Source organism: Acartia tonsa, chromosome 15 (genome assembly GCF_053477335.1).
Source record: "Acartia tonsa isolate MP-2025a chromosome 15, ASM5347733v1, whole genome shotgun sequence".
NCBI classification, from domain to species: domain Eukaryota; kingdom Metazoa; phylum Arthropoda; class Copepoda; order Calanoida; family Acartiidae; genus Acartia; species Acartia tonsa.
Window position 1 is genome coordinate 23530337 of NC_137274.1, and position 21253 is coordinate 23551589.

At 33.6% G+C, this 21253-nt stretch overlaps 1 protein-coding gene across 2 annotated transcripts; it reads right to left on the reverse strand.

Moving 5' to 3' along the window:
* Nucleotides 1–1278: 1278 nt before the first annotated feature.
* On the reverse strand, nt 1279–21176 carry Rab14 (RAS oncogene family member Rab14). 2 transcript variants are annotated; one of them, XR_013875437.1, is made up of 12 exons: nt 21143–21176; nt 20526–20600; nt 19272–19338; nt 17438–17493; nt 15703–15755; nt 12060–12131; nt 11189–11252; nt 9465–9574; nt 6548–6617; nt 5417–5510; nt 3687–4275; nt 1279–3307 (listed from the first exon to the last, which is right to left on the reverse strand). XR_013875437.1 is itself a non-coding variant. In XM_080149806.1 (11 exons), exons 2-11 carry the CDS (start codon nt 20562–20564, stop codon nt 4241–4243), a joined length of 660 nt encoding a protein of 219 aa, XP_080005932.1. In that variant the 5' UTR covers nt 20565–20600; nt 21143–21176; the 3' UTR covers nt 3421–4240. The 2 variants fall into 2 exon arrangements, 1 of the variants encoding a protein (XP_080005932.1); XM_080149806.1 differs by lacking the exon at nt 1279–3307 and having other exon boundaries at nt 3421–4275.
* Between the last annotated feature and the right edge of the window lie 77 nt (nt 21177–21253).

Sequence of the window (21253 nt, forward strand, 5' to 3'; positions counted from 1 at the left end):
TTCAAGAAATTATTTGCTAACATCACCTTTTTGTTGCAATAGAATGTTATTTAAGCAAACAACTCATTTAAAACTGGATCGACTTTGCAATGAATTAAATGCCATGTTTTTCAATTCTGAGCGTTGTACTTTTCAGCATGGCTTCTCCCAAGAGTTTATTAGCTGGGTGTCAAGTTTTATAAATACAACTTTAACAGGGCAAGAATTATTTTATCTGTAAGCAGAGGGGTAAAAATTCGTATAAAAATCACGCAACCTCTCCTTTTAATTATTAATATTTTTAAGGTAAACATAGAATTTTTGAAATCAGTTAATAAAATGAATAAGGGGGAGGTAGGGAAGAAAAGAGACAGTCTGAGAGAGAAAGAAAGAGAATAAAAAAAGAAAGAGAGAGAATTGAAATTGAAAATTTAAAAAAAAATTAAATAAAGTTTTTTTCGTATATACTTCATATAGCTTATCATTTTAAGCCAATAAAAAAAAAATTGTCTAAATAAATAAAATCACATTTTGTAGCAGTCTAATACTCTACAATATCTATTGAGGATTTACTCTCAGCTAACCAAGACCAAATTTCCACCTCTATATATTAGTAAAAAAAATTGCCGCTAGAATCCGCTATATTTTATCCATACAAAAGTCAAATTTATCATCTTACACACAATATTAGGTTACATTATATTCAATTCAAGACCCTAAATGCATTTAAGTGTATTTTATATAATACACAAGACATTTTTACCAAAATAGACATGTAGACTGCGGCCATTGCAAACATATTCTATACCATACATAGAATTTCACACAAATATATATAAGTCCATCTAATGCCTATCGTATGCACCAGTCTGAAATCCATTAGACCATGTTGGCACATTTTATAGACTGACCACTAATTTGGATATGTCTTTATCATATATTGTCCCAAAAACACGTTATATCTGTCCAATGTCCCCTCCTTCCCTGGATCTAAAGGGATAAGACAATTGGTGACAATTTGAATTTATATGATAACATTCTCATATTCATATCCTTGTTTTATATAGGTAATAAAACACAAAAGTTGTCTATGATACTATTATAATTATTATATTGGCAGGATGCCTCCAGGTACCCGCACTTTTCCCTGGATCCAAATACTGCAATTATCTCCATGAAGGAATTGATGAAGAAATTAAGGTAAAACTTTTATTGGATTCTCATTGGTTGGTTCATTGAGTTGAGTGTCAGAACGTTTCCACTACATACTTACTTTAAAATAATTTAGAGAAACCAACATCAATTTTTAAATTTATTTTTTATCTTACATATTAAATTTTTTAAAATTAGGCATATATTAATATTATATAATTACATGAGAAATTAAAACCATGCTCAAACAAGGATGACAACATCCATAAAAGCGAAGCTCTAAAACGGTAGGACAGACGAACATTAACTCATATACAAAATATATATAATAATATATATATACATATAAGAGTTGACAAAATAATACGTATATTTGTTACAAAACTACTGATATACTGAATACTGTTTAAGGACATATTGACTTTTTTAGGACTTGATTATAGAGATGCTTCGCTTATAACATTGTACCTTATTGTATAAGGAATCAGTACACCAAAAATCAGATCAATCGAATGATAATATCACACAAAAAATTGTTGTTTAAAAAAAAAAAATCAACATGTTTAAAATGGACGTAAAGACATTCTGGTAATGATTATAGAGTTGCTAAGCTTTCTAAATCGTACCTATCTACTACAGGAATCACCATGCATAGTTTGAAATCGATAAGACAATTCTTACAAGCCTAAATTAACGAAAAAATCTGTATATTACGTACGGACTGATCCTAATTATAGAAAAATTTCACCTTAAATAATAAGAAATAAAATAATACCACAGTTTATCCTTCCAGTATGGCCTCGAAACCGATCAATATCCGCTGGATTAGAACCGGTACAGTGAGCTATACTGAAACATTTAATTATAGACAATTTTCCACGAATATCAAACTAAAATCATAAAATTTTTCACCACGGGCCTTTGGCCCCTCAGGGCTAACAAAACTGGAATTAACCATATAATTTTTACTTTTACTTTCCGCGGAAAGCTGTCTATAATATGATAAATAACTATTCTAACCTAACTTTATATTTTTTAAGTTTTTTAAAAGCGAAGCTTTTCTATAATGAGGGTCGTTTATTTGTTAATTTAGGCATGTTAGACTTGTCCTATCGATTTCAAACTGTGCATGGTGATTCCTGTAGTAGTTATGTACAACTAGAAAGCGCAGCAACTCTATAATCAAAACCAGAATGACCGTACGTCCATTTTAAACATGTCAATTTTTAACTTTTTTTAAACAACAAATTTGTATGTGATACTCTACAAGTGTTAATGTTCGTTTGTCCTGCCGTTTCAGAGCTTCGCCTTTATGGATGTTGTCATCCTTGTTTATGAAAAATTTCTATAACTTTTTAATGAAATGTAAATAATAAGACAATACGATTCAATAATAGCAAAAAATAAACCAGGGATCTGAAGGGATGATGCACAAAATTACAAAATTCTGTAGATTAAAATTACTGGTTGAAACGTTTGGGGACTAGTGCAATAAATAGCCCATTGTCCCCTCACTCTCAGTAAAACAGACAGACTAACGGAGACGTATTACTTGTAGAGTAGCTTGTCCTGTACAAATGCTTGTATCACAAAATATAATCATACATAAAAATAATCTAAAATTAGCGGCTGCGCCCCTAATAATCTATAATACGATGTGATAAATAACTATAATTCTTGATAAAAGTCGCAAATACAAAGAAAAAAAGTTACACTACCGTTTGGCCGTTTTCCCCTGCCTTACTAGGCAATGAATGAAACTTTACCTCTTTAGATTTCCGACTTGTACATGGTATTCTATCAATTTTTTGGGGCCAAGATATTTTACCTTATGAAAAATCATTTTGCCACTAAAATTTTCGGGGAAAATTTCTCCACAATGATTTATGTAACTTAAAATGTGAGGGAAACGTCCAAGGTGAAAGGGGGGGGGTGGTTTATCCCCCTCTAACTTTGAAACTTTTTTAACCCCTCAAAATAAAAAATAACCTCAAACCTTTGAAACCCATCATTTCACCCCCCCCCCCCCAACCCTAAAAAAGCTTGAAAGTCTTAGGTAGCAAATATTTATTTTAAAGTAAAAATATCTTTTCCTCTCTAGAAATGTAAAAAATAAAACAAATAAAATGATAATACAAAATATAATCAGCTAAATAACCGACCACTCAAAAGGGAACTATCCACGAACCAGAGCAAGTGATTCTAAGCATCTTCCAGCATTGATCCATTGTATTTTTTTAGTGAATATACTAGTCTTATGTCTAATATTTGCTTTATTGACTAAAAAGTTGGGTTTCACCATGGTTTTATATGAAAAAAACTTTTTCTAAATATACATTTTTAATCACAATAATTTATTTTATGTCAAAGCTTTTAAACAACAGTTTGAACTCATCAAAACATTCGATGATATTGAACCAAACAATTCAAAATTTTTTCATATAAAACCATGGTGAAACCTAACTTTTTAGTCGATAAAGCAAATATTAAACATAAACCTAGCATATTTACTAAAACAATACTTTGGGCCAATGCTGGAAGATGCTTAGAATTACTTGCTCTGGTTCGTGGATAGTCCTCTTTGTTGAAAGTATCTAAAGTTTTTAATCCAACGAACTATGAAACTTTGGGAACCAGTATATTTGACAGTCCAATGTCCCCTCCAGGAGTTTAATACCATCTTGGTCTCTTTGTTTCATAAAAAAGGGGGGGGGGACTGTAAATTCATAACTATCAGAATTTTATGAATAAAAACTTTGAAGGGGGTATTTCCAAAAAAAAGCATTCAAACTTAGATTGCAGAATTTTGATTAACACACTAATAATAAAGTAAAAAGATCTCTGACTGTGTATAGGAACTAAAGAATCTTGCTGAACCACCAAACCGATATGGTTCTCTTTTATATAGTTGCTTCTCATGGGTCCTGGGAGAGGGTCCCACTACTAGAATTCCCCCCTTATTTTTAATGAATTGCTTTATGTGGAATCACCCCCCTTATTATAAAACATTATACTATAAAATACATAAAAAATAAATCAGCTGTTTGTTTTTTTCCTCGTAGCGAAGCTACTCTATAATTTAGGATGTGTTGGTGGTGTTTGTTTTCTCTCAGCAGGAACACGACTCTTTGCTGGTTTTTTCTCCTACGACAATAATAACTTATCATGGCTTTTTAGTTTTAATGCAAGTTTTTTGGTTGGTCTGTCTGTCTGTTTGCCTGCTTATTTGTCAGTTTGTATGTCAGTTAGTTTGTCAGTTAGTTTGTCAGTTAGTTTGTCAGTTAGTTTGTCAGTTAGTTTGTCAGTTAGTTTGTCAGTTAGTTTGTCAGTTAGTTTGTCAGTTAGTTTGTCAGTTAGTTTGTCAGTTAGTTTGTCAGTTAGTTTGTCAGTTAGTTTGTCAGTTAGTTTGTCAGTTAGTTTGTCAGTTAGTTTGTCAGTTTGTATGTCAGTTTGTATGTCTGTCTGTCTGTATGTCTGTCTTTATGTCTGTATGTCTGTCTTTATGTCTGTCTGTCTGTCTGTACAGTATGTCTGTATGTATGTCTGTCTGTATGTATGTCTGTATATATGTCTGTCTGACTATCGATCTACATCTATCTACGGATCATGGAAGGAAAACAATGTTATTCTTTAATTAGGACAGAAGTCACCTTCCTATGAAGGACAAAAGTAGCCTCTCTTAAGTAAGAATTTGTTAGATGAAGGGCATAACTTGCCTCCTCCCTTAACAAATTTTTGGAAGATGGAGGACATAAGTAGCCTCCCTTCACCTTACAAAACCTAGTTTTTCTGTCCTTCACATAGCAAAAACTTGCAAAACATAGCTTTTCTGTCCTTCACATAGCAAAATCTTACAAAGTGTAGCTTTTCTGTCCTAAACATATCAAAATCTTGCTAATGTAGCTTAAATGTCCTTCACATAGCAAAATCTTGCTAAATGTAGCTTTTCTGTCCTTCAAATACCAAAATATTGCTAAATATAGCTTTTTCAGTACTTTACTGTCCTTTATCTAACAGGATATCAGAACACACCTTACAAGAGTGTTTACATAGTTCATTCAGATTATCAATTATTTAGAGTTAAATGTACTGTTTGAACTTGTAACATAGCAAAATCTTGCTAAATCTGGCTTTTCTGTCCTTCTAATAGAAAATTCTTGCAAAAAATAGCTTTTCCATTCTTCACATAGGAAAATCTTTTTAAATACAGCTTTTTCTGACCTTTATCTAACAGGAAATCTATCTATCTAACTATATATCCAATTCTCTATCTATCTATCTCTACCTTGTCCAGGGGTTATGGAGGGTTTAGCCCCCCCAGCCTGGCTGGGCTTGTGTTGTACCCCACTCTCAGCAGCATTCAAATCTAAACTTCCATCCTAGGATAAATTAATTTGTTAGTGGTTGAAACATTAGGACACTAAATTTTATGATCCAAAGAATGAAAAATTCCGTCCTTGGATAAATTGTATTTGTTAGTGGTTGAAACATTTGGACACTCAATTTTATGAACCAATGAATCAAAATTCCGACCTAAGAAAAAAATTACTTTTAAGTATATTAGGTATCAAAAAGCAGAGAGAGAGGGGACAATGGGCTCGGGCTGTTTATTCAACTAGTCCCCAAAGTTTTATAATGTTTTCTTTAGGTAACAACTTTGGGGTGAAATTTGATTGGTAGATTCGTTAAGTAGTGTGTTCTGAAGTTTCAACCAATTATTCTAATCTACAAAAAGGGTAATTTTGTGTATCATCATTGGGCCATTTATTGCCAATTGTCTTATCCCTTTAGATCCCTGATCAAAAAGAGAAGAAAGACAACAACCATGAAAACCAGGAATCTAAAAGGATAAGACAATTTGGCCGATAAATTGATGTACATCCCCAATGATGATCCACAAAAACAGACCTATTATAGATTTAAACTAAATGAAGCAACCAATCAAGATTCAGTTAAAGTCCCCAAAGTTGCTAAGTCATCCAATAAGAAAACAGTATCATATAACTTTGGGGACTAGTGTGAGAAACTTAAAACTTTGGGTACTTTTATTGAATGTCCCCCTTTATTGAATTTACCTGGATATTTTGGAAAAACTTTGGGTAGGTACTCTTTTCTATAACCACGTTATTTTATAAACTTTGGGTACTTTTATTAAAACATGTCCCCATGATTTACAGACAGACAGACGGACAGATAGACATCGTTCTACTTTGAATTATGGATTACCCAGAGAGGAAGGGAATATTGGACTGTAAATTATACCAGTACCCAAAGAATTCTCTAATCACGCTATCTTGTAAACTTTGGTACTTTTATTGAATTTTTATTGATTTGTTACCAACTGGCGGTAGCCAAACTATTTAGGTAGCTAATGATTTAATCTAAAAAAGGGGTGATTTTGTTTATCATCATTTACCTGGATATTTTGGAAAATTTTTCTTGCAGTTTCTAGAAATGCATCCTCAACGTTTTCACCGGTTTTTGCACTAAATATATAAACAGGGATTATGCCTAATAACCACTGGAATCATTCCCAATAATCAAGTGAATATGATAGGGGGGGGGGGGGGGTTGACACATTTGCGTAAACCTGGCACTGTCTCTGTACAGGTAAAATTGAAAAAAAAAAAAATTTTTTAAGTTACAAATCAACTTATAAAATAAAATAGGGTAAGGGGGGGGAAGTTTCGGTAAGGGGCTATTCTCGGTAATTTCGACCTACCTTCATTAAATGACCTTTTTCTCCATGTTCCTTTCAAATGACAGAAAAAAACATAAAAGCAAATTTGTTCCTTATTAAATTGCCTACAAAAAAGTATAAAATGAATTTTTTGTGAGATGAATATTAAGGGTACTTATTGGGTCTCAAAGTCGGACGAAAATTTTTTTTTTTTCAAAAATTTTTTAGTAGGTGTGTAAAGATCGACCTACACAAAAATTGGTAAGACCGAAAGCTGATCTGAAAAACTTTTTGAACTAGAAATTGCCCGCTTTTTCCAAATCCGTTGAGAGCTTTAAAATCGAGTTAATATTTTTTTCAAAAATGACCAAAGTTGGCGCCGGGGGAAAAATCGGTAATTTCAAAAGAAATTAAAATTCAACTTTTAAGGTCATGTTTTCATGTTTTCTTTTGTCAAATCTATTATTCCATATGGACTTTTTAAGAATTAGGCCTAAAAATGAATAGAACAGATAAAAAACAAAAAAAAAATTAATTTTATTTTTTGAATCAAAATTTTGCGAGGAAAAAATCAAAATTTCTGGTCCTTTGAAAAAAAAATATTTTTGACATAGGAGGAATAGTCCGATCTTTATGAATTTTTTTGTGGTTAATCCCAATCACCTATACTAATTATGATTTATTATGCTTGTTTGGTCGTTTGGCCTTTTTTCATCGATTTTTTTAAGGTTAAAATGTAGTCAAGATTTTTTGCAAAGATGACACTTTTGCTTCAAATTCAATTTTTGAGGTCAATTTTAATCAATTTTCATGTTGTTTGGGCTAAATCTATAGTTCAATGTGAGCTTTTTTAGGATCAGGCCTAAAAAGTAATAAAATACGTTTTTTTCTTATATTAATTTTAAGTTTTTTAAAAAAAAATTTTCGAAAAAAAAAATCGAAAATTCGCGTCTTTCAAAAAAATTCATTTTTAACATAGAAGGAATAGTCCGATCATTATGAAACTTTTTGTGGATAATCCCTATAACCTATACTAATTATGATTATTTATGTTCGACTGGCCGTTTGGCCGTTTTTCATTGATTTTTTTTAGGTTGAAAAAAATTACCGATATTTCCCCCGGTGGTGGGGAAATATCGGTAACTTTTTTGCGGTCAATTTCGGCCAACTTCTAAAAGTCCTAGGATAATGTCCTTTTAGGACCTGATAGTCCTTTCCGTAAGCTTTCTACTGGTCTTGGTTTCATTTGAAAATATTAATATTTACCCCATTTTTTTTCAAAAAAACCGAAAAAAAACCGAAATTTCCCCCCCCTTACCCTATGCATCTTTTTTTTCAAATATGTGAATAATATTAAAAAAGATGCATATTTTGTTTTATAAGTTGACCTGTAACTTTAAATTTTTTTTTTCATTTTTACCTGTACAGAGACCATCTGGAGGCCTGGAGCTCTGGAACCTGTAGGACTATCCAAAAAATCTTAAAACTTCGTGAAATTCATCATATAAGAATGATTTTATCATTAATAACCTATCCTCTCAGTCTAAAGATAAAGACTAGGTGCCAGGTTTACGCAAATGTGTCAAAACTTCCCCCTCCCCTTAATAATTATATTACATTAAGTAAGAAGGATGACAAAATGCATAAAAGAGAAGCTCTCCAAATAAAAATAAACAAGGATTATGCCTAATCAACCCTGGAATCATCCCCAATAATCAAGTGAATAGGATAATCCTTATAGCAAAATAACAGGATGTTTGTATGTCTGTCAATCTCGCTAACTGCTAACCCGATAAAGTTCTCCTTTACAGGGTAGCTTCTCATAGGTCCTGAGAAGGTTTGTAACTATTTTGAGGTAAGGCACTTTAATCCTCCAAAGAGAAATCGCCCCTAGAAAAAAGGGAGGGGGTTTTTAATGCAACCATCTCGTAATCAGTGAGCAAATGGCACTTAGAATTCGAATTTCCATTTAAAATTTTGCATGAGTAATCCTTGGTAGGTCTTTTTTCCCTAAATCGAACAAAAAGTTGGAAAAGTAACGGCTAACGGCTGGCGGCTCAGCTGTTTTGTCATTTTTTTGATATCTATATTGCAAATTAGTCACGAAACCTCTCTCAACATAATACTCTTTTCTACTCCAAAATGCTATCAAACGGTTCTACACGGTAGCTGTTGGTGCTAGAAGTTTTAAAAATGGTTATTGCTATCATTTAACATGAATTAAACCAAAAATATGTTTTAAAAAGTTGATTCCTACGTAATTGATGATGGATTCACCCTGAAAATAGGCTAAAAACGGCTGAACGGCTGAGCCGCTAGCCGTTACTTTTCCAACTTTTTGTTCGATTTAGGGAAAATAGACCTACCAAGGATTACTCATGCAAAAGTTCAGATCGAAATTCGAATTCTAAGTGTCATTTGCTCACTGATTACGAGATGGTTGCATTAAAAACCCCCCCCTTACCCCAAAATTATTTTTAATGAAACTAAAATTCTAAACGGAAAAACGAACTTTTCCAATAGGCATAGAAACTAAAGAGTTGACATTCCTCCCTTCCCCCCCAAACGAATTTGACATAACCCTCCAAAATTTTGAAAAATATAACAAACTTTTAGGCTGTTAGGGAAAAATCTAAAAATATAATGGACGCACCTTGCCTCTACAAACATGAGTCCGTTTTCATCAGCAAACTGTTTTGCCTCTTCGTAGGTGACATCTCGCTGACTGTCCAAATCAGACTTGTTGCCGATCAAAAAAATCACCTTAAATATTTTACATCATTGATCTACAATACGAAATAGAACAATGTCTTTCTGAATGCCTCTCTGTTTGTCTTAGGCTTCAGGTCTAAGCCAATTATGCTTAAATTTTTAAGAAAATATAGTTACTGGTACTGGGGTGATTTACAGCTATTTTCTTGTGTGGATGGGAACCCCCCATTCCAAAAGAATAGAAAAAAATGTCCCCAACCACCGTCAAAAAATGATTGGGGTGAAACAGCTAGTAGACTAAGAACTATATAGAGAATAGAGAAAAAGGTACTAGAAAATGGTTAGGTACCATCTTTTAATTTATATAGGTACCTATCTATTCAGAAACTCCCCAGAAATCTGAACATTCAATCCCTTTTTTTTGTCTGTAGCTTAAGATCTCAATAACTAATAAACCCTAGAGCACAAGGCCCCTAGAAGCTAGTAACACTAGTAATACAAAATAGAATGATGTCAGTTTGTCTTAATCTTTAGATCTCGGTAAACTGCTGAGCTGATTATGCTCTCATCTTAAGAGAAATATAGCTACTAGTCATGCGTTGGTTTTCAGCTATCTTCATGGGGGATAAGAATCCCTCCCCCACTCCCATAAGAAAATACCCTTCCACCCGAAAAATGTAATTAGAGACGAAAACACTAGAAGCAAAAAAAGTACATAGAGAAGAAGAAAAAGGTTAGGTATTATCTTATAATTTAAGTAGGTGCCTATCTATTTAGAAATCTATAGAAATCTGAACATTAAATTCCTTTTCTTGTCTGTAGCTTAATAATAACTAATAAACCCTAGATCACAGGGCCCCTAAGAACTAGTAATACAAAATAGAATGATGTCTTTCTGTCTGTTTGTATGAAGCTTTAGATCTCGGTAAACTACTGAAGTGAGTGCCTTATGCTCTACTACTAGTCATGCGGTGAGTTTCAGCTATTTTCTTGGGGGATGGAAACTTAAGTAGGTACCTATTTATTTAGAAACTATCTAAAAAACTGAACATTCAAATCCTATTTAAGTTTTTTTGTCGAAAGCTTAGGATTTCGTCACTACTGTACTGATTGAGTTCCCTAATAAAGGGAAGCTTCACATATGTCCTGGGATAGTTTTAGACTATTTTTTGCCCTTTCTTAGCTCTTCAAATAACACAGCCCCTAAATGCTAGGGGCCTTTACTTACAATTTGTTTAAACTTATACATTTATATTTTGCTTCATAAGTTCTGACACTCTACAAGTGTTAATGTTCGTTTGTCCAACCGTTTCAGAGATTTGCTTTTATTGATATTGTCATCCTTATTAAAACTAAAGAGAGTTTTAGGTAGATGGTTCAACCCCCCTCCCCCCCTCAAGTGTCCCTAGAGGCCTCAGGGGACTGAGCCTCTTAAAAACATGCAACTTATGAAATACAATATCATTGTAATTTTGTGTATTATCATCCGGGATGTACAGTACATCAATTTATCAGCCATTGCCTTATCCCTTTAGATCCCTGAGTTTTAAATATCTATTTATAGCATCGTATTATAGACAGCTTTCCGCGGACATTATGCGGATAGTAGGGCTGAGAACAGGTTCTAATCCAGCGGATATTAATCGGTTTCATTAAATTACTTACAGTATTGGGGTTGGTTAGATTTCTAGCATCTGTCAGCCATGACGATAAGTGGTTGTAGGTTGATCTGAAATTAATTATAGAGAATTTTAAAAGCGAAGCTTTTCTATTATAGGGTCGGATCGTACGTCTGTAAGGAACGGATAGCTTTTTTTTTGTTAATTTAGGCATGTTAGAATTGTCCTATCGATTTCAAACTTTGAATGGTGATTCTTGTAATAGTTAGGTACGAAATCGTAGCAACTCTGTAATCGTTACCAGAATGTCGGTGCGTCCATTTTAACTTGATTTTTAACTTTTGTATCAACAAATTTTTATGTGATAAAATTATCCGATTGATCTGATTTTTGGAATACTAATTCCTAGGACAACGAAGTACAATGTTATAAGCAAAGCATCTTTATAATCAAGTCCTAAAAACGTAAGTATGTCCTTAAACATTATCCTGTATTTAATCAAATAGGGGGGGGGGGGATGTGGTGACTCGTGCAATTTCATTATGGGTGCTACTCCCTTAGTTTTAGAGATAATTGGGTAAAATCTTTTTGGTTGTGTCACTTATTACCCCAAGTTTTAGTATATTAAAAAAAACGGCGGCGGGACCGCCGCTGCTGCCGTTCTTCGCCATTATCCGCCGCCACCCAATTTTTTTTATTGCATTTCTCGCCGAATTAGGCAATTGAGAATCATTTGGGCACCAGTAAAGGTACAAGAATAAAACATCAATTTGTCGGCCATTGTCTTATACCTTTAGATCCCTGCGTTTTATATACATTATTTTATAGCATCGTATTATAGACAGCTTTCTGCGGACATTATGCGGATAGTATGACTGAGAACAGGTTCTAATCCAGCGGATATTAATCGGATTTACCTGCGAGTAACATCATAAACTAATAAGGCCCCGGCTGCACCGCGGTAATAACTTCGTGTTACTGCTCGAAATCTAAATAAATAGATATTTGTAACAGGATGTATGTCTAGGTATTTGTCTGTATATCTGTCTGCATGTCTGTCTATCTGACTGTTTTTCTTTTTGTCTGTATGTCTTTATCTGTCTGTTTGTATGTCCGTCTGTCCGTCTGCTTAATTGTCTGTCTAGCTAGCTGTCTGTATATCTATCTATCTGTCTGTTGATATGTCTGTATATTGGAGATGCGATCCCCAAATTTCAAAATTCTTTGAACGTACGAATGAGACTTTTACAGAAATGCTTCGCATCTAGTCCACTTACCTATGTTTACTATAAATTTTACACCATATAAAAGTAGAATCTAAATATTTGATTGACGTGCCATGGCAATTATCGAGTGCAACTCAGGCACGAGATACAATTACTCTAGCTAGCCCTAAGGCACTTTTTATATGCTTTTAAGTATTTATTAGCCTATCTTTACCAATATAATACAATATATGGGTAATGCTAGCCTAATCATGGTAAACTGTATGTGATTGATTATTGTTATATGCTTATTAAAACATTATGTTTATTATTAAAGTAATCATGTAACCACTTAGTTCTAGTATGTATGCCTACAACCATAGTTTGATTTACGTCACAAGTTTAACATACAAACACTTTATTAAACAGACAAGGGCTTAGATCCTTATTAGTAGTTGATGTTATAGCTTGCACTTCCTAAAATATCTCAGTTATTTATTGACTCTCTAACCATCAAGTTCTTCTGGCTTTAAAGGTAATGACTTAGTTGTTTGGCATGCATTGTAGTTTAAATTTAGGACCCTCAGTACTTAGCTTGAATTGAGCTTAGGCCTTATGTTAGAGATCTAACACTTAGCACAATTCAATGCTTAGGACTTGGGGCACTTTTCTGTCCTACACTACTTATGATTATTATCACTTATCCTGTAAATATTTTCATACTTAACTTATTCACTTGTAATGTAAATACACTTTATAAAACCATCTTCCTTCTTGAGTGCTTAATATACTTAAATGATATAGATCAAATACCATAACCAACCATTTATTCTTAGTTTAAAGCAATATAATACCTCGCGTGGGTCTTTGTTGAGCTACCACGGGCTCAACCAAATTCGTATTATACTTGTGGGAATAGAGGGATAAGCATTCTAAATTGACGAACCGACGATGAGAATGTCAATGTGTATTGCAGTAAAAGTAGGATTTTTAGTAGTACTCATAGAAGAGCGATCTCCATGCCACAATATTGGACAAGCGCCCCATTTGCACTACCAATATCTATCTGTCTGCATGTGTGTCTATCTGTCTGTATGTCTGCCTGTCTGTATATCTATCTGTCTGTATATCTATCTGTCTGTCTGTATATCTGTCTGTCTGTATATCTATCTGTCTGTATATCTATCTGTCTGTCTGTATATCTGTCTGTCTGTATATCTATCTGTCTGTCTGTATATCTGTCTGTCTGTATGTTTATCTGTCTGTATGTATGTATGTCTGTTTAGTGTTTATCTGTCCGTCTATCTAGCTGTCTGTTTTGATTGTTTGTCTGTCTGTCTGTTTATCTATCTATCTGTCTGTTGATATGTCTTCCTATGTATTTATCTATATCTTTGTCTGTCTATCTAGCTGTCTGTCAATCTGTCTGACTGTCTGCCTGTATGGCTGTCTGTATGTATGTTTGTCTGTAAGTCTGTCTGTTTATCTGTCTGTATATATGTATGCATGTCTGTCTATCAGACGTGACTGTTTTTCTTTATGTCTGTATGTCTTTATCTGTCTGTTTATCTGACTATCTAGCTGTGTGTGTGTCTGTCTGTCTGTCTGTTTGTTTTGATTGTTTGTCTGTCTATCTGTCTGTATGTATTTCTGTCTGTTTGTCCTATATGTTTGTTTATCTTACTGTCTGTCTGTCTGACTTTCTGTTTATGTAGTTAAGGATCTCGCTTACTGCGAAAACTGATATTATTCTCTAAATTCGATTAAATAAGAAAAAAATCTTGTAAAACATTTTAGGTAAAACAATCCTCTAGGTACTAAATTGCTTTGTAAAAATCTTTCAGGTAGGTTGAGCATTTAAGTTAAAGATAAAATTCAATAAATGACCGTTGTTTTTAGGGTTGGGAATCCGCCCAATTCTTACAAAAATCCGTCCAAAAAATAGCAGACATATTCGTAGATTTTTTAACCTTACTTAACCTAGCCTAAAATAAGCATGAAAAGCTACTGTGAAAATAAAATACCTATAAAATAAAATACTTTGTTTCCTGCCACATTTTAAAGGAAAAAGGCAGGACGCAAAAATGATACTTTGTGAAACCAAAACTAAAAGTCAAAGAAACTCAACTAAATCAGCTTATACCAATTACGAAATTAATTTGGAAACAATCACAAAACCTATACGTGGTTTTCTAATGTTGTTAGGGGGCAACATATAGTAAAATTGACGACATCTCCAATTGCCCCCCCCCCCCCAAATATTATTTAAGATTTGCTTTACTTGTTGGTTATACCTACAACTAAATAAAGAGTTACAACTCTGAGATTTGGCCTGGCAGTTGCTTCAAAGTGGTTGCTTTAAAGGGTTACAATATGGAACTGTGAAGTAACAGCGGCGAAACCGAAAAACGCCGTTTTCTGCCAAATTTGTTTTAGTCTTTTCTCGCCAAATTAGACAATTTTAAATCATCTGGGATAAACTTTTTTTCATCGCAAGAAAAAGCAAAAAAATTTCGGCGGGAATTTGCGGTTTTTGGCGGGAGCGGAGGTTCCGCCGCCGTTTCTTCACAGTTCCATTTTGTAACCCTTTAAAGCAACTGCCATGCCAAATATGAGAGCTGTAACTCTTTGTTTAGTTGAGTTCCTTTGACTTTTAGTTTTAGTTTTGGTTTCAAACAGTGTCACTTCCGCCCCCTCCTATTGTTAAGTGCTACAACAGTCATAAAAATTAACAATCCGAATCCACTATTTCAATTTCCAAATAGGTCTATAAATTCTGATTGCCAACCATACATAGTTGTTTTTAGGAAGCTATCTATAATACAAAGTAGAACGATGCTTGTTTGTCTGTCTGTCTGTTTGTTTGTAGCGAAGGATCTCGCTAACCGCTGAACCGATCGGTTAGCTTCTCATAGGTCCCGGGAAGGTTTATAACTATTTTCTTGGGGAGTGGGACACCCCCAACCCCCCTAAAAAATGAAATTTTTTTGTTTTGTTTTAAAACTAAAATTAAAATAGTGGGGTGAACTACCCCCCCCCCCCAAAAAAAAAGAATCTCCCCCCCAAAAAAAAAGAATTTTTTTTACGTTCTTATTTTAAATCTAAAATACAAAAATTTGGTTTGATCAAACCTCTTGGGGCCCAAGCCCCTAGAGGCTAGGGGCGTAGCCGCTAGTGTATATTACATTGTAATACCTAACTATAATCTTTTATTTTTCAGGGATATTTAGGTAACTATAAATTCATAAATAAACGGATTTTACGGGATACCTTAAAGTGTAAATGCGTGTTTAAATAATTTTATAATAAAGAATTTGTCTTTTTTCGCGTATTTACCAGCACTGCGCGTTCTTACCTTTCTTGTCCGGCTGTGTCCCAAATTTGAAGTTTGATTTTCTGTCCAGAAACCTAAAAAAGTAAAATGATTATCCTATACCTAATAAAAAAGTTTTTTTTGTCTGAAGCTAAACATATCGGAAATTGGTGGCCTAAATTGGTTGCACTTTTCAAGGAGGCTTTAAGAATGTCTTAGGGTGGTTTTAAGCTATTTTCTTTACTGACTCGGCAGAGGTGTATATTTGCAAATTTGACGCTGCTAAAAAGGGGGGGGGGGGGTAAAAAAATATGTGATTGGGGGAAAAAAATGTAAAAATTAAGAAAACTGTAAACATTTTTATCCATTTTTCTCCCCTCCTTGGTGAAAACTAAAAGAATATGGAGGAGGGGGGGATAATATCATCTATAATACAAAGTAGCTTGATGTCTGTCCGTCTATCCGTCCGTCCCTTAAGATCTCGGTAACCACTGAACCGATCGGATTCTACTCTTCAGGGAATATACCTACTGGTCCTGTGGTGGTTTTAGGCTATTTTCTTAGGGGGTGGGACACCCCCAACCCCCCCAAAAATAAAAAAAACCACCCCCAAAAAATTTTTTTTTTACATTTTTTGTAAAATCTCAGTAACTGCAGATCAAATTGGGCTCTACCCTTCTGGGAATATACCTACTGGTCCTCTGGTGGTTTTAAGCTATTTTCTTGGGGGATGGGACACCCCAACCCCCCCAAAAATAAAAAAAAACCCACTTCCAAAATTTTTAATTTTCTAAAATTTTTGTAAACAAAAACCAGTAATTGGGGTTGGGAAACCCAAATGCAACATGGGGCGAAGACCCCATGAATCTTCCCCCCCAAAAAAAAATTTAAATATTTTTTTTTAAATTTTAATTTTTGTGTATGCGAACAACCTAGGTTTAATTTTTACAAATTGAAACTTTTGTGTATACGGCAAACAACCTGGGTTTAATTTGTACAAATTAAAATTTTTGTGCATAAAACGCACAACCTGGGTTTAATTTGTACAAATTAAAATTTTTGTGCATAAAACGCACAACCTGGGTTTAATTTTACCAGAGAGTAATTAAACAAAGAATAATTTTTTTTGAATATTTCTATTTAGGAGGGTTGACTTCCCATTACTTCATAGGGCGAAGCCCCTAGAGGCTAGGGGCGAAGCCGCTAGTTATGAATAAACTAAAGAGGTCTGAAATTTTTTTTCTCCATTATTTCCCCTTCCTTGCTGGAAAACTAGAAGGGGAAAAAAAAGAAAAAAATTGCAGCAGGGGAAATAAATTATTCTTGTGCAGAATATACACCCCTGCGACTCGGTTCTCCCCTAAAGGCTAGAGGCTAGTCTAAGTAGCTTGATGTCTTTCCGTCCGTCTGATGCTTAATATCTCGGTAACCACAGAACCGATTGGATTCTACTCTTCAGGGAATATATCTACTGATCCAGTGGTGGTTTTAAGCTATTTTTATTCTTCTTCCCATTTTTAGGTAAGTACCTAAATTCTTTTTTTCAATTGAAGGAATATAAGGATAAGGAAAATGGACTGTTTATTACTCTAGTAAATATTTTTGAATTCATCATGAATTTATTGGCCAATGTCTTATCCCTTTAGATCCCTTTGCTTTTTTTACAGTTTTATCGCATTTTTATCGCATCGTATTATAAACAGCTATCCACGGATATTGTGCGGATAGTATGGCTGAAAACCGGTTCTAATCCAGCGGTTAATATATGGATCCGTACCTCAATAATTCTGGTGCCAAATTCAACTCCTATTGTGTGAGGACAATCTGCCATAACTGAAATAATAAAATCATTTAAGTGGCAGGATATCTATCTGTCTATCTGTCTTACGAAAGTCTATCTGTCTATCTATCTGTCTGTCTATCTGTCTGTATATTTGCCTGTCTGTCTATCTATCTTTCTATCTGTCTATCTATCTTTCTATCTGTCTGTCCGTCCGTCTGTCTGTTTGTCTATCTATCTTTCTATCTGTCTGTCTGTTTATCTATCTGTCTGTCATACGTAAGTCTATCTGTCTGTCTGTATATTTGCCTGTCTATCTATCTTTCTATCTGTCTATCTATCTTTCTATTCGTCTGTCTGTCCGCCTGTCTGTTTATCTATCTGATTGTCTTACGTAAGTCTATCTGTCTATCTATCTGTCGGTCGGTCTGTCTGTATATTTGCCTTTCTGTCTAACTTTATATCTGTCTATCTATCTTTCTATCTGTCTATCTATCTGTCTATCTATCTTTCTATCTGTCTATCTATCTTTCTATTCGTCTGTCTGTCCGCCTGTCTGTTTATCTATCTGTAAGTCTTACGTAAGTCTATCTGTCTATCTATCTGTCGGTCGGTCTGTCTGTATATTTGCCTTTCTGTCTATCTATCTTTCTATCTGTCTATCTATCTTTCTATCTGTCTATCTATCTTTCTATCTATCTTTCTATCTGTCTATCTATCTTTCTATCTGTCTATCTATCTTTCTATCTATCTTTCTATCTGCCTGTCCGTCAGTCTGTCTGTTTATCTATCTGAATGTCTTACGTAAGTCTATCTGTCTGTCTGTATATTTGCCTGTCTGTCTGTCTGTCCGTCTGTCTGTCTTTTTTGTTCTTCATCTCGCATCGTATTATAGACAGCTTTCCTCAGATATTAAATTTTTTTATATAAATATACGTGGAAAATTTCTGTAATACGATAAAAAAAAAATGATTTTCCAGTAAGTATGGCTGAGAACCAAATCTAATCCAGCGGATATTATTCATTTTCAAAGCAATGATGGAAAAAGTTTTCGAATCCAGTGGATAAGAACCGGTTCTCATTCATACGAAAAAAACTATGTCTAGCATCGTATTATATTCAGTTTTCTACGAATATATAAATGTACAATCATAACATTAAAACCAGTTTTATATCCGCGGAAAGCTGTTTATTATAAGATGCATGAAATAACTATTCTTTCATGTCTTACAGCGTCCTTAGGAAAGTACCTAGTAAAGCTCATAAATATATAATAGTTATTTCTTTCATCGTATTATAAACGGCTTTCCGCGGATATAGAATGTACAATTATAAAAACTTGTTTTAATCTTATGATTGTACATATTTATATTCATAGAAAGCTGGATATAATACGATGCTAGACATAGTTTTTTCGTATGGATGAGAACCGGTTCCTATCCACCGGATTCGAATGAATACGAGAAAACAATTTATGTTATATAATAAAGTTGCTAATGCTATTAGGTACCTAGTTAAATTATTAAAGATTTTGAGTATAGCCCATTTTGTAACAACCGTGGTTGAAACGTTTGGACACTCAACTAAATGTACTAACCTATTAAAATCTTCAATAAAAGTCCCCAAGGTTGTTAAGCCAACGAATTAAAAAACGTTTATTAATAAACTTTGGGGACTAGTGTAATAATAAACAGTCCCCTCCCTAATAAAAAGGGTTATTTGATGTTTCATAAATTTCGTATTATAGACAGCTTTCCGCGGATAATATGCGGATAGTATAGCCAAGAACCGGTTCTAATCCAGCGGATATTGATCGGTTTCAAATACTTACATTTTTTCTCTGTGAACTGATGAAGCAAACATGATTTTCCGACGCCCATATCGCCAATAATAATATACTGAATTGGTTTCACAATTGTTAGAATTGTCCTATCCATTTCAAACTTTGTTTTGTTTCTTAATTCGAAGCTCTTCTATAATTAGGGTCATTCCGTACGTACTACGTATGTCCGTCGGTACGGAAAACTTGTTTTAGTTAATTTAGGCATGTTAGAATTGTCCTATCGATTTCAAACTTTACATGCTGATTTCTGTAGTAGCTAGGTACGTTCTAGAAGGGGTAGAAATAGAATGTCCGTACTTTATTCTTGACAACATTTTAGAACTGTCCTATCGATTTTAAACTTTTCACGGTGATTTCTGTAGTAATTTGGTAAGATTGACAAAGCGTAGCAACTCTATAACCAGAATGTCCGTACGTCCACTTCAAACATGTTTTTTTTTTACTTTTTTAAGAACAAATTTATATGTGATCTAATTATCCGATTAATCTGATTTTTTGTATATTGAACTTAATTTAGTGAACCGCATATTTTTGGCTAATTAATGGGTTAAACTATATTTATATGGCATATATTTAAAAGAATTTTAATTTTCTACCACGTAGTTTTGAAAATATCAAGACTTGAAAATCGTCTTTTTTTGTGATATCCTATGCAATTTAAAAAGATGATATTTTAAAAACTACGTGGTAGAAAATTGAAATTCTTTCAAATACATGACATATAAATGTAGTTTAATCAATTAACCGGAGAACTATATGCTGTTCACTAAATTAAGTTCAAATGCCTTTCGTGAAACTACCCCTTTTAACAACAAATCTTTATGTGATTTAATTATCTGATTTTTGAAATACTGATTCCTAGTACAACAGAGTATAATGTTATAACCGAAATATCTGTATAATCACGCATTTAAAATGTAAGCATGTCCTTATACAGTATCCTGTATTTCAGCAGTTTAGCAACAAATTTATCTTACAATTTTTGAGACTTTCGCATTTATAACTAGGTACTGTTTCTGATTATTTAGTTCTGACACTCTAAAATTGTTAATGTTCGTTTGTCCTGCCATTTATGAGCTTCACTTTTATGGATGTTATCATCCTTATTTATTGTAAAAACAATTAAAATCATGGTTGTACGGAAAAAGATTATAGACAGTTGTCCGCGGATATTATGCGGATAGTATGGCCGAGAACCGGTTCTAATCCGGCGGATTGTAATCGGATTGAACAATTGTGTGCCTTGAATATGTATGAATAGTTGTACGGGCCCGACGCCATTTTGTTTCGAGTTAAAAAATTTCACAGTTTTCTCTTCTATTCTTATTGGTCGAAAAGTTAATTAAAAATGATAGAAAGATACCTAGATAGATAGACAGAAAGATTGATAAAAGGTAGATAGCATTGAGCAGGAAAGAAATAAAGAAAGATAGACAGAAATATAGATAGAAAGAAAGATGGACAGAAAGATGGACAGAAAGATGGACAAAAAGATAGATAGAAAGATGACAAAGATGATATAACATCTAAAAAACAGAGATCTAAATTTATTACACTAGTCCGCAACGTTTTCTTATGCGTTGGCTTAACAATGTTGGGTACTAAGTGAATTTATGAAGTGTTTCAACGACTAATTTTAACCTGCAAAAGGGGGAATTTTACTAAAATTAGTAGGTAAACCAACTAACTAATCAAACTTCATTAAAAGTCCCCAAAGATGTTCAGCCAACTAATCAGAAGACGTAATTGGAGACTAGTGTAATAAACAGCCCAATGTCCCCCCCCCCCTCTCTCTCTCTCTCTGCAAACACACATACATCCTATTTCATTTCATTATTAAATTTTTAATTAATTATTCCCTAAGTTGTTGAATTTTTCTTCAAAATCTGAAACAAATATATAATAAATTATTAATAGAAGATGATAAAATAATAAAGCTTTGGGTACCAGTGTAATTATTATTACAACAA

Coding starts and splice junctions, on each gene's coding strand:
- Rab14 (XM_080149806.1), bottom strand. CDS start 20,564: ATGGCGTCGGGCCCGTACAACTATTCATACATATTCAAG. Junction 15,756..17,437: donor TTGGCACCAGAATTATTGAG/GTACGGATCCAT, acceptor TTACTTTTTTAG/GTTTCTGGACAGAAAATCAA. Junction 11,253..12,059: donor GTTTATGATGTTACTCGCAG/GTAAATCCGATT, acceptor AATTAATTTCAG/ATCAACCTACAACCACTTAT.